General features: G+C 32.0%; 1 protein-coding gene across 1 annotated transcript; it reads right to left on the bottom strand.

Moving 5' to 3' along the window:
* Positions 1-8,635: 8,635 nt before the first annotated feature.
* On the bottom strand, positions 8,636-14,124 carry LOC108755361. Its single transcript, XM_018498297.1, has 5 exons — positions 14,076-14,124; positions 10,387-11,071; positions 9,999-10,098; positions 8,835-8,942; positions 8,636-8,686 (listed from the first exon to the last, which is right to left on the bottom strand). Exons 1-5 carry the CDS (start codon positions 14,122-14,124, stop codon positions 8,636-8,638), a joined length of 993 nt encoding a protein of 330 aa, XP_018353799.1.

Here is a 14,124-nt window from a genome sequence, read left to right as displayed (position 1 = left end):
ATCTTTGACATCAAAATTACCAGAACGGAATCGACGAAACCAAAATTGCGCGATATTGACTGTTACAGTATCAGGACCATAAACACTATTCACATTTTCAGCCGCCTGGCTTGCGTTTTCGCCTTTATCGAAGAAAAACTGTAAAATATGGCATATTTTCTCTTTGTTGGTGTCCATCTTTGACACGCGCTCAAACAATACTGACTCAAGCAATCACAAAACTGTCTGAGAAGTTTTTTTAGTACGAAATCTTATCTTTCTAACGCCATTTGGCGTAACCCGATCGCACTTATACAACGCGAGATACAGATTACTAAAGCCATCTATTGGAAAAATAATAGATTTCTTTTTACTACACCTAATATTATACTTAGGCTATATTCCAAAATTCACTGCCAGTACTAAAAATCTGTCGTTTATGTTACATGAATTGTAGTTTTTCAGTACTGGCAGTTGACTTTGGAACACAAACATTCGGAGGTATTCAGGATATTTTCCGTCCCCAGCAACAAATGACTCACTTGAATTAACGTCAATTTAACATCACGTTGACGATCATTTCTCATTTAAATCTCGATAAAAATATATTCACTCGATGCGTTTTCGCGTGAAAATAAAGATTTCACAAAAAAAAGCACTATCCTTTGAACAGATATTAGCCTGATATTTAATGTGTCTTTAATTAAACTTGATGTCTATTCAAGTTAGAAAATCTATCACTGCCACAAAATATACGATGCAAACATGCGCTGCAGTCACATTTTCGTGATCTATAGTCACAAGTTACTCGCTATAGTACAGGACACGAAATTTGAATTCAACAGCAAACACTAAGTTCGAAAAGTTTATTTAATTTGATTAAAGAAATTACTCAATGCTCAATTTACCCTTGATGACACGAGCACCTTATTTCACTTTTTTATGAGTATTTGTTAGTCAAATATCACTGAAATCATATATCAAACCGTGGCTAACTAATGAATACTATTTCCAAAGATAAATTACTTAACATTTTTAATTAATTTAATAAAAGTCCATGAGTGGTTACAAATAGGGTCATGGTCACAAATAGGGACATTTAGTTTGCCTGATGATATTTGATAGAAAATTGTTTATTTTTGAAATAAATTGCAACATCTAAATATAAATAATAATGTCCACTTGTATTACTTGTTAATAATTTTTTTTTTTAATATGCCGACTGTTTGATTATTCCACTTCCAGAATTTGCTTCCTTATTAGAATTTTTATTTTCTTATTTGTCAATTGATTAATCTGATTCGGTATTTTTTGTACAGTTATTTAAAACTTTTGAAAGTGCACGTATAACTTCAATAATTAAATAAAAATATATTTTGCATTATATGTTTATCAATAACTGTTATTTATTTAAAAAAAGAAATTATTAACAAAAAAAGAAATATGCAAGCATTAATCGGGGGATCTCCAACATTCTGATCTCGCACCTTACACACTCGACTACGCCGAGTTCTTGCGAATGAGGCTTATGTGAACGCGGTATATAACGGACATGAAAAATAGTTAATTAAAAAATATCTCTCAAATTATCGCGTTTTAATATCATTTTTGCTATTATACATTAATGAAAAAGGTACATGATTAATATAATTTAATAAAAGATATGTTATCTAAAATGTCTCTTTTTTCCTTATGATATACGCCAAGCGGCCGAGATCGCCGAGAAAGCATTTTCGGTCACTAGAAACAAGCGACCACAGAGAGAAAAACATACTCTAAAGGACAAACTCGCTGTTTCGCTCGACGAGCCCAACTTGGCGTGTCCGCGCAGAGCTTCACCGATTACAATCGGAGCTTCTATTCTTTTTTGTTTTTTCTCTATCTCGCTCTATCGAGACGACAGAAAATGAAAGAATTTTAAATCACACAGTTGCCAGTTCTTTGTTTGTTGTCAGAGACTTCGATTTCTTGGATTCATATTCAGTATTTCAATAGAAAAATTCCAATTTTTTTAAACTTTTCCGATCGCTTAATATTTTTAATAACTTTTTTTTGGAAACGGCGTTCAACGTGGAAGTTATAATTATAATAAATTCTGTAATTCGGTTTATAGTTTTTATATTAAAAAACATAATTTTTTAATTTCACGAAAAGATTAAAAGATAAAGGAGTTCAAAAATATATAATTATTGTTTGTAAATAAAAATAAGATCTACTCACTTTGATTCACATTTTATATGCATTATACACTCGCTTTTAATTGTGGAATTGTGAAATTTCCGACAAGAGAAAAAATGTCATGATCTTTTTTTTAGAGAGGCTATGTAGGTAAACAATTGATCTCCAGCAGGAACAGTTAAATGCATGGACTTTTGGGCTTTAGCGGAATACTGCTTAATAACTGGCAATCGTGATCACAAATGAAGTTTTGAATATCCTTCTGATATATATAAAATAATACAATCTAAATGAAGCAATTTATAGTAACTCTAAATAAGTTGTGTTCACTTGTTGTTTACTATCCTGTAATGCACTTATTGATTTAAAAATTAAAAGTACGCGTGTAAGAAGAATGTAGAAACACGATAGTAGAAAGAATCTAGAAATACGATAGTGTCTCGATGCTAACACATGCCGCGAGACATTGCCGTGCTCCTTTACGCGAGCCAGCGAATTGCGTACCGAATCACTTCAATAGACAAATAGAAAAATATTTCTATATTGCACAACATATAAAAACTTTTCAATTTGTAAACTATGTATACGATATTGACATTATCCTTACAATTTTATTAATCACTTTCACGACTTTCCGTGAGCTTTATATACCGCGTTTGTAGAGATGATCCGTAAGAACTCAGCATGGTCTCGGGAATAAGGTACGAGATCAGAATGTTGAAGATCCTATGATCGATCTTGCTTTATCCTTTTTTCCATAATTTTGTTTTTTAAATAAATAACATTATTAATAAATATATTACTTCAAATATATTTTTATATAACTATAGAAATTATACGTGTACTTCAGTGTACTCGGAATTTGTTGCACATTTTGGGCCGATTTCTGAAGTGCTGCCTATTTTTCTCTCACAATCTCAATGTTCGACGGCCGAATCACGTGCTGGATCACGTGCAGACGTGCATTTCAGGAGCGTCGCTTATGTATATATAAGGTAGTAGTTAAGTATGTTGCCATACTCAACAGAGCGATTCTTTGGTTTATTTCAAGTTAAAAAATCCATATAAATATGTGTCCTAAATGGCTTAGTTTCCGAAGTAAAAAAATTTAAACGTGTAGTAATAATATGTTTATTTGAAATAAATACAGCTTGAATTAGATAAAAACTGTCAAAAATAGAAAAACAAAAATAGGTTTCAATTCTTCTGATAAAATAAAACAATTAGATGAATTGTTGAAAATGTCCACCTTGCGCCATAATACATTCATCGAGCATTCTTCTCAAAGATTGACGTATACACGCTCAAAGATATCAGATGTGTTACGTATTGCCTCGCATGAAGCAATTACTCAATTCCTTAAATCATTCTCATTCTCAATTGGGGTGGTATAAACTAATGATTTCAGATGCCCTCAAAGGAAATAATCCAAAGGATTTAAGTCTGATGATCTAGGAGACCAAGGTTGAATTCCTGCTCGACTTATCCAGCGATTATTATATACCCTATCCAAATATTGACGAACTGAAGTGGGCTGGAGCGCCATGAACCACATTGTATGTCTCATCATGAGTGACACTTCTTGTAAAAGTTGAAATAGATCTTCTTCAATAAATTGCCGATATGATGCACCATCAAGTCTTAATAGAACAAAATAGGGCCTCATTAAGAAGTTAACAACAATACCAACCCATATATTCAATGAAAATTGTTGTTGGAAGAGATCTAGATTCGACTATCGCGTGTATTTTTACATCATAAATGGTTATTATGAACATTAATAATTGCATTTTTGGAGAAGTTAGCTTCGTCGATGAAGAAAACTTGAGATAAGAATTGAGGATTTTCTTCTAGTCTCTGAAAAATCCATTGACAAAAAGTTAGTCTTTGTGGAAAATTACATGGTAAAAATCTCTGTGCATGTTGAATGTGATAAGAATATAACTGTTGGTCTTTTAAAATTCTCCAGATGACATAATTACTCACATTTAATGTCCTAGCTATTTTCCTTGTGCTCATTTCTGGATGTGCGTCGATTTGTTAAGAACAACTTGCTCTAGTACTAGTATTCTAACTGTTATAAGCTCTCCAAGATCAACAATACACCTTACGAAAGAACCCTTTTCTCGAAGATAACGGCGAATATATGCAAATGTTTTACGGTAAATTGTATTGGGGATATCTTTCTGCATAAATACATTGCCTCACGTGAGGAAGTTACCATTTGCAAGACTTGTAGGCAAAGTGCATATCTACCATTTCAAAATTTGTAAACTTAGGCATGATGAAACCGATTTTGATGGACTGAAACAATTTAGCCCAAAAACGTATGTACAAGCTAACTGACCCGCAGCAACATCAGAACTGAAGTCTATTTTTAATTTTCTGATTTTGACTTTGACTTTGTAACTTTGTTTACGGTTGTGCGAATGGTTGTAACTCACGTGAAGCAAGGCATTTTTTTTATTTATGCAGGAAGATATCTCCAACGCAATTTACCGTTTCGTCAAACATTTGCGAACATTCACCTGTATTTCGGAAACTAAAAACCGTTTAGGACATATGTTTATATGGATTTTTTTATTTGAAATAAACCAAAGAATCGCTCTGTTGAGTATGGCAATATACTTAACTAATACCCTGTTTATAATATAGTGTGTGTGTGAGTGTGCGCGCGCGCGCGCGTGTGTGTGTGTGTGTGTGTGTGTGTGTGTGTGTGCGTGTGTGTGTGTGTGTATACATATATATATACATATATATATATATACATATATATTAATAACGTATATATATATATACATATATATTAATAGTAGAAAGTTTGATTTAATTAAGAAAAAGAAAATTACAATTATATAGGAAAGTAATGATTATTTGCTAGAAAGCAGGGTCCCAGCATATTTCTTATAGTGCGATGCTCTTGAGATATACACGTCCGCGCACGATCCGGCAGCTCGGCCGTCGAACGTTGGGCGGTAATAGGCGGCGGGGGAAAAAAAAGCGATGCTTCAAAAGTCAGCCCAAAATGTGCAAGTATTTCCAAGCACAGAAAAATTTAAATCAACAACTGTAGAAGAATACTGAATCACTTTAATAGATAAAATTATTTCTATATTGTACAACATATAAAGACTTTTTAATTTGTAAACTATCAAATTATATTGACATCAACCTTATAATTATATTAATCATCGCAATTTGGTTAATTATCAGAATTTTCATACATTCGCATGATAGTTATAAAAGAAACATTTCACAGAAAGTAATAATCAACACCAAACGTAACATTATTACAAAAACATGATTTCTTTTCGGATTTTTTTTAAAGATAAACAGATTTTATTTACATATAAAAATACTGATTTTCTATCTATCCGACGCATACTATATCGAACTATTTTTGCTACAATTATCGATTTAAAACTTTTAGAAATACATGTATAATTTCAATACTAAAAAATAAAAATATATTTAGTCTTTAATATATGTTTATTAATAATGTCATTTATTTTAGAAAAAAAATGCAAAAGAAAAAAGGAATCGATCGTGAAATTTCTATAATAACATTCTGATCTTGCATTCTACGTGCAAGACCACGCCGAGTTCTTGCAATCCACTTCTATAAACGTAATAACATATGTAACCCTCATGGAAAATCATAGAAATGTTTTGTAAATTATCGTGTTTTGAAATTATTTTTGCTATTGTATTATACATAAATTGGAGGAATATACGATTAGTATAATTTATTAAAACTTATACATTATCTGTAATGTCCCTCTTCCCCTTATTTATACGAGGTCTGTTCAAAAAGTATCGCGAATTTTGAATTTCCGCGGGTTACGTATATTCGATTTTCGATTTTTTGTGGCGTTATGTTGATACTCATGTCTCTCACTTATGCCGACAAGTTCGGCCATTTTGAATGTTCAGTTAATTTTTGACAGCTGCTTTGCTCGCACGTGTTTTGGCTCGTCTTCGATTTTTGCCTATTCCAAAAAATGGATCAAAGAATCTGTATCAAATTTTGTGTGAAAAACAAAATTAAGTGCACGGACGCATTCCGAATGTTGACTGTGGCATATGGTGAAGCTACCTTGGACCGAAGCAACGTTTATCGGTGGTACAAAATGTTCTCAGAGGGCCGAGAAGATGTGAACGACGAAGAGCGTGCCGGACGCCCGAGCACGTCAACAACAGACGAAAACATTGATGAAGTGAAGAAAATAGTATTGGCCAATCGTCGAATCACCGTTAGAGAGGTTGCTGAGGACCTAAACATATCGATTGGCTCGTGCCATTCGATTTTTACCAATGATTTGGGCATGAGACGGGTCGCCGCGAAATTCGTACCAAAATTGCTCAATTTCGACCAAAAACAGCATCGCATTAACATTGCTAAGGAGCTGTTGGACTCTGTCCGCGACGACCCAAATTTGCTCCAGAGGGTCATAACTGGTGACGAATCATGGGTTTATGGTTATGACGTGGAAACCAAAGCTCAATCATCCCAATGGAAGCTGCCGCACGAGCCAAGACCGAAAAAAGCGCGCCAAGTTCGGTCGAATGTGAAGGTTTTGCTTACAGTTTTCTTCGATTGCAGGGGCGTGGTGCATCATGAGTTCTTGCCACAGGGTAGAACGGTCAATAAGGAATATTACCTGCAAGTTATGCGCAATTTGCGCGAAGCAATCCGCCAGAAACGCCCGGATTTGTGGAAGAACAAAAATTGGCTTTTGCACCATGATAACGCCCCTGCTCACACATCGTTGCTTGTGCGCGAATTTTTGACCAAAAACAACACACTAATGATGCCGCAGCCACCGTATTCCCCAGATCTGGCCCCCTGTGACTTTTTCTTGTTCCCGAAACTGAAGAGGCCCATGAAAGGACGACGCTACGCTACGATTGAGGAGATAAAGACGGCATCGAAGGAGGAGCTGAACAAGATCACAAAAAATAATTTTTTGAAGTGCTTCGAGGATTGGAAAAAACGTTGGCACAAGTGTATAATATCTGATGGGGATTACTTTGAAGGGGACAAAATAGATATTCATGAATAAATAAATAATTTTTGAAAAAACACAAAATTCGCGATACTTTTTGAACAGACCTCGTATATGGGCGTTGAGCGGCCGAAATTGCCGAGAAAACATTTTCGGACGCTAGAAATAAGCGACCATAGAGAAAAAGATAGACTCTGAAAGATAGACTCGCTGTTTCATTCGATAAGCTCAGCTCGGTGTGCGGAGCTTCACCGATTACAATCGGACCTTCTATCCTTTTTTATTTTTCTCTGTCTTGCTCTGTCGTACTTCTGTTTCGATAATTCGTTCTGCAATTCAAGAATATGTTCTATCAATTCTGGTTTACCATCATCGCCGATGCAGCAAGGATACACGACTTCTTTTCTAAGCAACGATTCTATTTCAATATATATTTTTTTATATATAGAAAAATATGTTATTATGACGTTTTCAATTGATAATATACTATATTACTGGTCTTCATAATGATTCAATCTATTTATATATTTGCGCGCGTGCGATGAGAGGAATGACGCTTCCTACTAATCTTGTAAGTGCTGTTTGACACTTCGACATCCGAGCCAAATAAAAAATGTGCATATAACAATTTCAGACTTTGTACGTTTGAAATAAGTAGCTGGAGCCATACAGAAAACCTCATGGAACAATACTAAGCTTGTAGAAATATTTATATACAGCAGATACTGTAATGAGTCGACTGCAGAAGTTGGTGGCAAAAACCATTTTTTTTGTTTTTTGTATTAAATTGTAGCTGACGCCCTGTATTGTTGTTGATACTTTATTATGGAGAAGGACTTTTCAATCCATAAGTGCAATTAAGAGAAACGTGCAAATGAAAATTATTACACTTTATTGGTAAAACAGGACTATTCCAGCATCCTCTTAAATCTGGTGAACGCGGAGATCAAGCCACAAATCCAACACGATCGATCCATTTTCTAGGAATATTAAGCCATTGTCGAGGATCACTTCTGCCATAGTAAGCAGAACAGCCATCGACTTGAAATCAGAAGTTCACTCTCAACAAGAAGTTTTTTCAAAGGAATATTTTCCAAAAAGTCATAAAATTTATTGTTCAAAAATGGGAGAAATCCATTCGCATTTAAGCGAGCTGATAAAAAACGGAGTCCAATTAAAATATTGCCCATTATTCCTAACATTTTCATTTTAAACATTTAATAATATTTTTAAGGCTTTCACAGATGCTTTCTACATAAAGATTATGCGTTTCGCGGATTTCTTTCGTGTCCAGATCCACTGCTCACCTGCGTATCAGGCTGTTCCTCGGTGATGAAGTGGACTGCAAGGTCCACGAAACGTTGGCATTCCAAGAATGAATCTGGTCACGGAGGAAACCCGCAAAACGCATAATCTTTATATAAAACATTTAATAATTAAATTTTAATGTGAAGCAATAAAGGAGATAGACCTTATTTTGACATTATTTCGACATTATTCATTCCTACAGTTCTGTAACTGTTCTGTAAGAAACCAATATCTCTTGAATAAAGCATTTGCGAGCATACTTTCACAGGAAAATTTTGTTTGTTTTAAGATCCTAAATTCATATTTAGAGTTTGGCCATTTAATCCAGAAGCTCCTTGTATAATATAAAGTAATAAATCTTACTGCGTCTGATAATGATTGTACGGAAGAACATAACAAAAAAAATTGCGTTAGTGAACCAATTGCAAATAAAGTGACTGAAATTCCTTCTACAAAAGTCATTGATGGTATCTGAAAATATATACAACACTTATTAGAAAATTTCAAACAGAGAATATCTTTAAAAGTAAAAGTTACATTTCTATTTTCCCAATTAAAAAATTTTTTAATTTAAATTTTGAATAGAAATCTCTCTAATTTATATAACAATAAAAATTAGAAATAATTATTTTAAGAAATAACTATTTTAGGGACTCCTTTAATTCATAGAATACGATAAATATATTGTAGAATTAAGGCATTAGGAGTCAACTTTTAAATTTAATTCTTCAGGTTGGCAATTAATGTGGAGTATCTCCGACATAAGTCGTTAATTGTAAAACCTTTCCACGATCAAAATTTTTACATTCTTCCAATCGAAATTGTGATTGCATGCAATCTGTGATCTGTAATTATCGAACGTGTGGTAATTTTTTTGCGTATATGGTTGTAGTGTTCAGCCAATCTATAATAGTTTTCAATTTTCTATTAATTTGGTCAACATAGGATTGCAGTGCAATCATTACAATTTATCTTATTTACTACATTCTTCTTAGACATATTTTTGACCGAATCTTTATAAACTTTAATAAATTGATTCAATTTATTTATACTACAATCACTTTTTGACAAACACTATTTATAAAACTTAGAATGATCACGTCTCATTGCATGGCCCATGCGATTTGCATTTGAAAAAAGTATGAAATGTGAATTTGCGATTTATTATCAGCGATATACAATATTTATTACATTGTGGTAATTTTTTTATATATAATATTTATCTGCTGAAGATGGCCGAAACATCCAGAATTAATTAAATTTATTTATATCTATATCATTATTATATTTTGCGCAAATTAGTACTAGTGCTGACTCCTAATGCCTCGTGATTCTATATTTATCGTATTCTAATTTATGTAATTTATAAAATTTATTTTAAAAAATTTGAAATACTCTTTAAATATACATTAATTTCTTAAAATAAGTTATTTCATAAACAAATACTTTATGCAATAAAAAATTAATTTATATTATAATAGTTACAAAAATAATTTTTTTTTAATTAATAATAACATTATTACTCACTGCACTTAATAAGATACCTATAAAGCAGAACCGAAATACATTATTGATGTAGAGTATACTGAAGTTCACAGACAAAAGTTTCTTTAATATAAATGACATGCTAAAACGCAACATAAAATATCATAAATTGTGAAATCGTAAATTATTTAAATAAAAAACTAATATTTATTATTAAACAATACAGTCAAAAACATCTATACAAGAAATAATAAAATTTATATGTATCTAATAATAATGATTTTTATATTTATAATAAGAATATAATTTATTTCTTCTCGTAGTGATTTTTTTAAGCTTAAAGCTAGAAGAATAATATCAATAGCTTGATAATCCAAATATATTTTTCTCCAATCATTCAATTCTATTTCAATAATCGCATTATACTTACTTTAAAACAGTATTCTGGTGCAGACATAATTTTCTTAATTCTCCCTCCGTCCATCGATCTTCTATAGGATAATATTCTTTTCGAGATTTGTCGTTATAGTTATGTAAATCACGAAACAACATCATGAGTTTTATTGCTACGTATCGATACTGCGCCGTTAACATTAATACTAAATGCATCATGTACACATCCACACCAAACTTCTTGAGAAATAAGTAAACGCTGCCAATTGTTTTCAAAATAATCGATAAAATCAGAATGCGATTGGAAAACGGTTCAGTACTAAAATCGGTTGACAAATTGTAATCTACATAAAAAAAGGTGAACTTCTCGAAAGCCAATACAATCGGTTGCATGGCGTGATATATCGTAACCGATATTACGCTGGTCACGCCATATATTACGAATGGCAATATTATAGGATTTATAGCCGACTTTACAGTATCCTTCATAATTTCATCCGTGCTTTGCAAGATATCGTTCATCTTCTGGATCATTTCCTTTATCAACTTCTTACGTGTATAAAGACACGTAAGCATGAAAAATGCCTCTATTGTGACCACGACGGAGAGAATGCCGTCCTTCAGACTATTCTCCGTCGGTGCCAAGATAATCCCGAAAATTAACGCGATTGTGTGACTCAATTGTATTAACCAAACAATGATGCTATAAGTACGCCAAAAAACTGAAAATCGCGAATTACTGATTGTTATAGGTAAAAAATTTCCCGAGAGTATATTTACCCAACAATTTAAAAAATTCACATTTTTAAAATCCATTTTTTTGTGTTGTAAATTTGTCGTAATATTTTCGAAGGAAATATTTTAACAAATGCAGTATGTAATTGATATTTCAATTGTTCGTGCTTTCACTAATATCTGTTTCCATTATCGCTTCTTCCTTTATATACAAAAGAGAATTAGTAACTTTCCTATTAACAAATTATACTTAATTCTCTCTACTCTCATTGAAAAATTTATTATTCCCTTTGTTTCTTCCTTTCTGTGCCTAATATATTGTGAACAGTCACATGATATACAATAAAGGATGATATTTCTATCTCTGCATTCTATTTCTCTATTTTATTTGCCCTATGATCATTGTGTGAGTATATCAAGTATTAAATATTGTAGAACTTTATCTTTGACAGAGGTAATAATTTTGTGAAATTCAATATACAATTATAATGGAAACACAGAAAAGCTGATAAAGATTACTATATACCGAACAATAGTTTGTTGAATGTGGTCTGTAATCCTTTAATTTCTGTTTATCAAAAGTGTAAATGATTATTAAATTCCTTCTATTTGTCCCTACACTGTCCCGACAATTATCTTATGCTCCGTCAAATATTGTAAAACCATTGACATCAAGAGACACTGTAGAACTTAACTATCTGATACTATCGTCGATCGAAATACACAAATTAATTTAAGATCTATAAAAAGTGAACAAATTACAAGTATTTATATCATTTAAAGCAAAGGTTATATACGATACACATATTAATGTATGCATTTTCATAATCAATCTTTAAGATAAGTTTTATCTTTAAGATAAGTTTTATCTTTATCTAAAAAATCTTAGAAAGACGATATTAATAATAACAATTTGTGATACAGACAACTTGTTTCTATTTATGTTCATTGTTCTATATTTCAGCAGTTAATACATATATACAATTTTTTTAAATATTTTTAATATGAAAAATAAGAAGCAATCTCAAATATAAAAAATTTTATATATCAAATATAAATTTTTAGTTTTTAATTAAATTGAAATCAACTTTATAAATAATATAAAATAAACTTGAGACATTATTATTATGAACCGCAATTAGGTATATATTATGATTATATAAGATAATAGCAATATATTACTGAATTTATTATATTACATAGTTCATACAAATAGAATGTTTCAGCAATACTGCAGTAACATATTTACGAAGGTTGCATCAATGTTGCTGCAAGCTTCTGTGCTATGTGGATTACGTTGTATACATATAATCATATAAGAAGCAATGACAGTCAATGTTTATTTCAAAATTTATCCTATAATCATTGTACTGCATAAATAAATGTCGTAATGAACAATGATAAATTCATTGAAGAACTGTACTTTTTATTATGTTTATTTTAAAGTAAATATAATGACTAATTCCTTTTATAATTATTATCTTATAATACTTGTTATCTGTGTCGTAAAACTGTGAAAGGATCAAATGTCTAATCCTATTTAACAAGTAGCTCAGTTATTACTAAATTGCGGTTTTATTTCTTGTTAGTAAATGTAAAATGTATGTACATACAAATCAACCTCTATATAGTTATGCTTAAAGTAAGCTTTTTTCCTCTTTGATATAATATTGTTGTAACTTTCACTGTTTCCTTGGTACGTCAGTAAATATAGATTCTCTGATGTATTAAGAGGATGCTGGAGCGACGGTCGAACTTAATCGAGGTCGATATTTCATTTGCAATGTATAAGATGCTTACGCCCTCTGAGTTAATAAATCATGCAGGAAATTCAATCAATTAATTATCAACATTTTTATTACGTTTCCTACATTACCATCTTAGCTCAGGGACGAAAACATGTATTAGACTCGGTCTCACAAATGTAAGATTTATTTTATTTTGAAAAATTTTCCAATTTTAGAAATGAGAGAAAAATAAACCGATTGAAGTTATATTTGTGGAATCGGGCCTTAGAAATATAGTTGTATTATGTACATATGCAATGTAGGCCGCGTTTCAATACCAACAGTATTAAAAATCTGTAATATACATAACACACAGATTTTTAACTAATAGTTATATCGATGAAAAGCTGTAGTAGCACTTTTTTTTGCGTCCAATGCCATTTTAGATAATATCCAATGCCACATTAGGATAATATATTATCACTAAATGAATACGACATTGCACATACATGTAGCTCTTTTTGCTGTATCTAACAAAAAGAGATAGATACTTATAGCACTTACATTACTAACATGTCGACTTATATATATTCAATATAGTAGTAGTAGTAGTAGTAATTTATTACGTGCTCACCAACGTGATTACACGGACTTCCATTATATACAATACATCTTAAATATACATATACATTTCTTGCTTACTTTACATTAAACATTTACCTCATCTACCTTTACGCCTACAAATCTACCAATTCATACTCACATTCATACTCATTTACATTTTATGTCTCTCACTCACTCATGTCGGTCTCACTCACTCTCTCTCTCTCTCTCTCTCTTCCTCTCTCTTCTTCCGCGCTGCCTCTATCATTTGCATCCATTCATACCCTCTTCCATCTTCGTGCACCACCTCTATTCTATTCCATCTTTCCTTTTTAAGTAACACACATTCTTCTTTCATGTGTTTTATATCCTCTCTTTCTTTTCCGCATACTCTACATTTTCTCTCTTCTTCATTCATCCAATACATATTTCCTCTTTCTTCGTTACCACATCTCCATCTCGCAATCATCTGCATCTTCTTTCCTTCTCTCTTTTTACTCATTCTGATGTATTCTGGTATTCCTATTACATTTCTGTAATTTTTACACGACCTTGATGTTCTAACCTCTTCTCCTCTCTGCTGCATATCTACTTCTATATCTCTTTCTCGTAATCGCTCCCATTTTCCCTCTCCCCATTCATTTAGCGCTTCCTCACTTACCCCCCCTCTCCATAAGTACTCCCTTCTCTCTAGGCTTTCCCTTGTCCAT

The sequence above is a fragment of the Trachymyrmex septentrionalis genome, unplaced genomic scaffold (assembly GCF_001594115.1).
Source record: "Trachymyrmex septentrionalis isolate Tsep2-gDNA-1 unplaced genomic scaffold, Tsep1.0 scaffold123, whole genome shotgun sequence".
Taxonomy (NCBI): Eukaryota; Metazoa; Arthropoda; class Insecta; order Hymenoptera; family Formicidae; genus Trachymyrmex; species Trachymyrmex septentrionalis.
The sequence above is the reverse complement of the archived record's forward strand: the minus strand, read 5'-3'. Positions and strand labels throughout refer to the sequence as shown.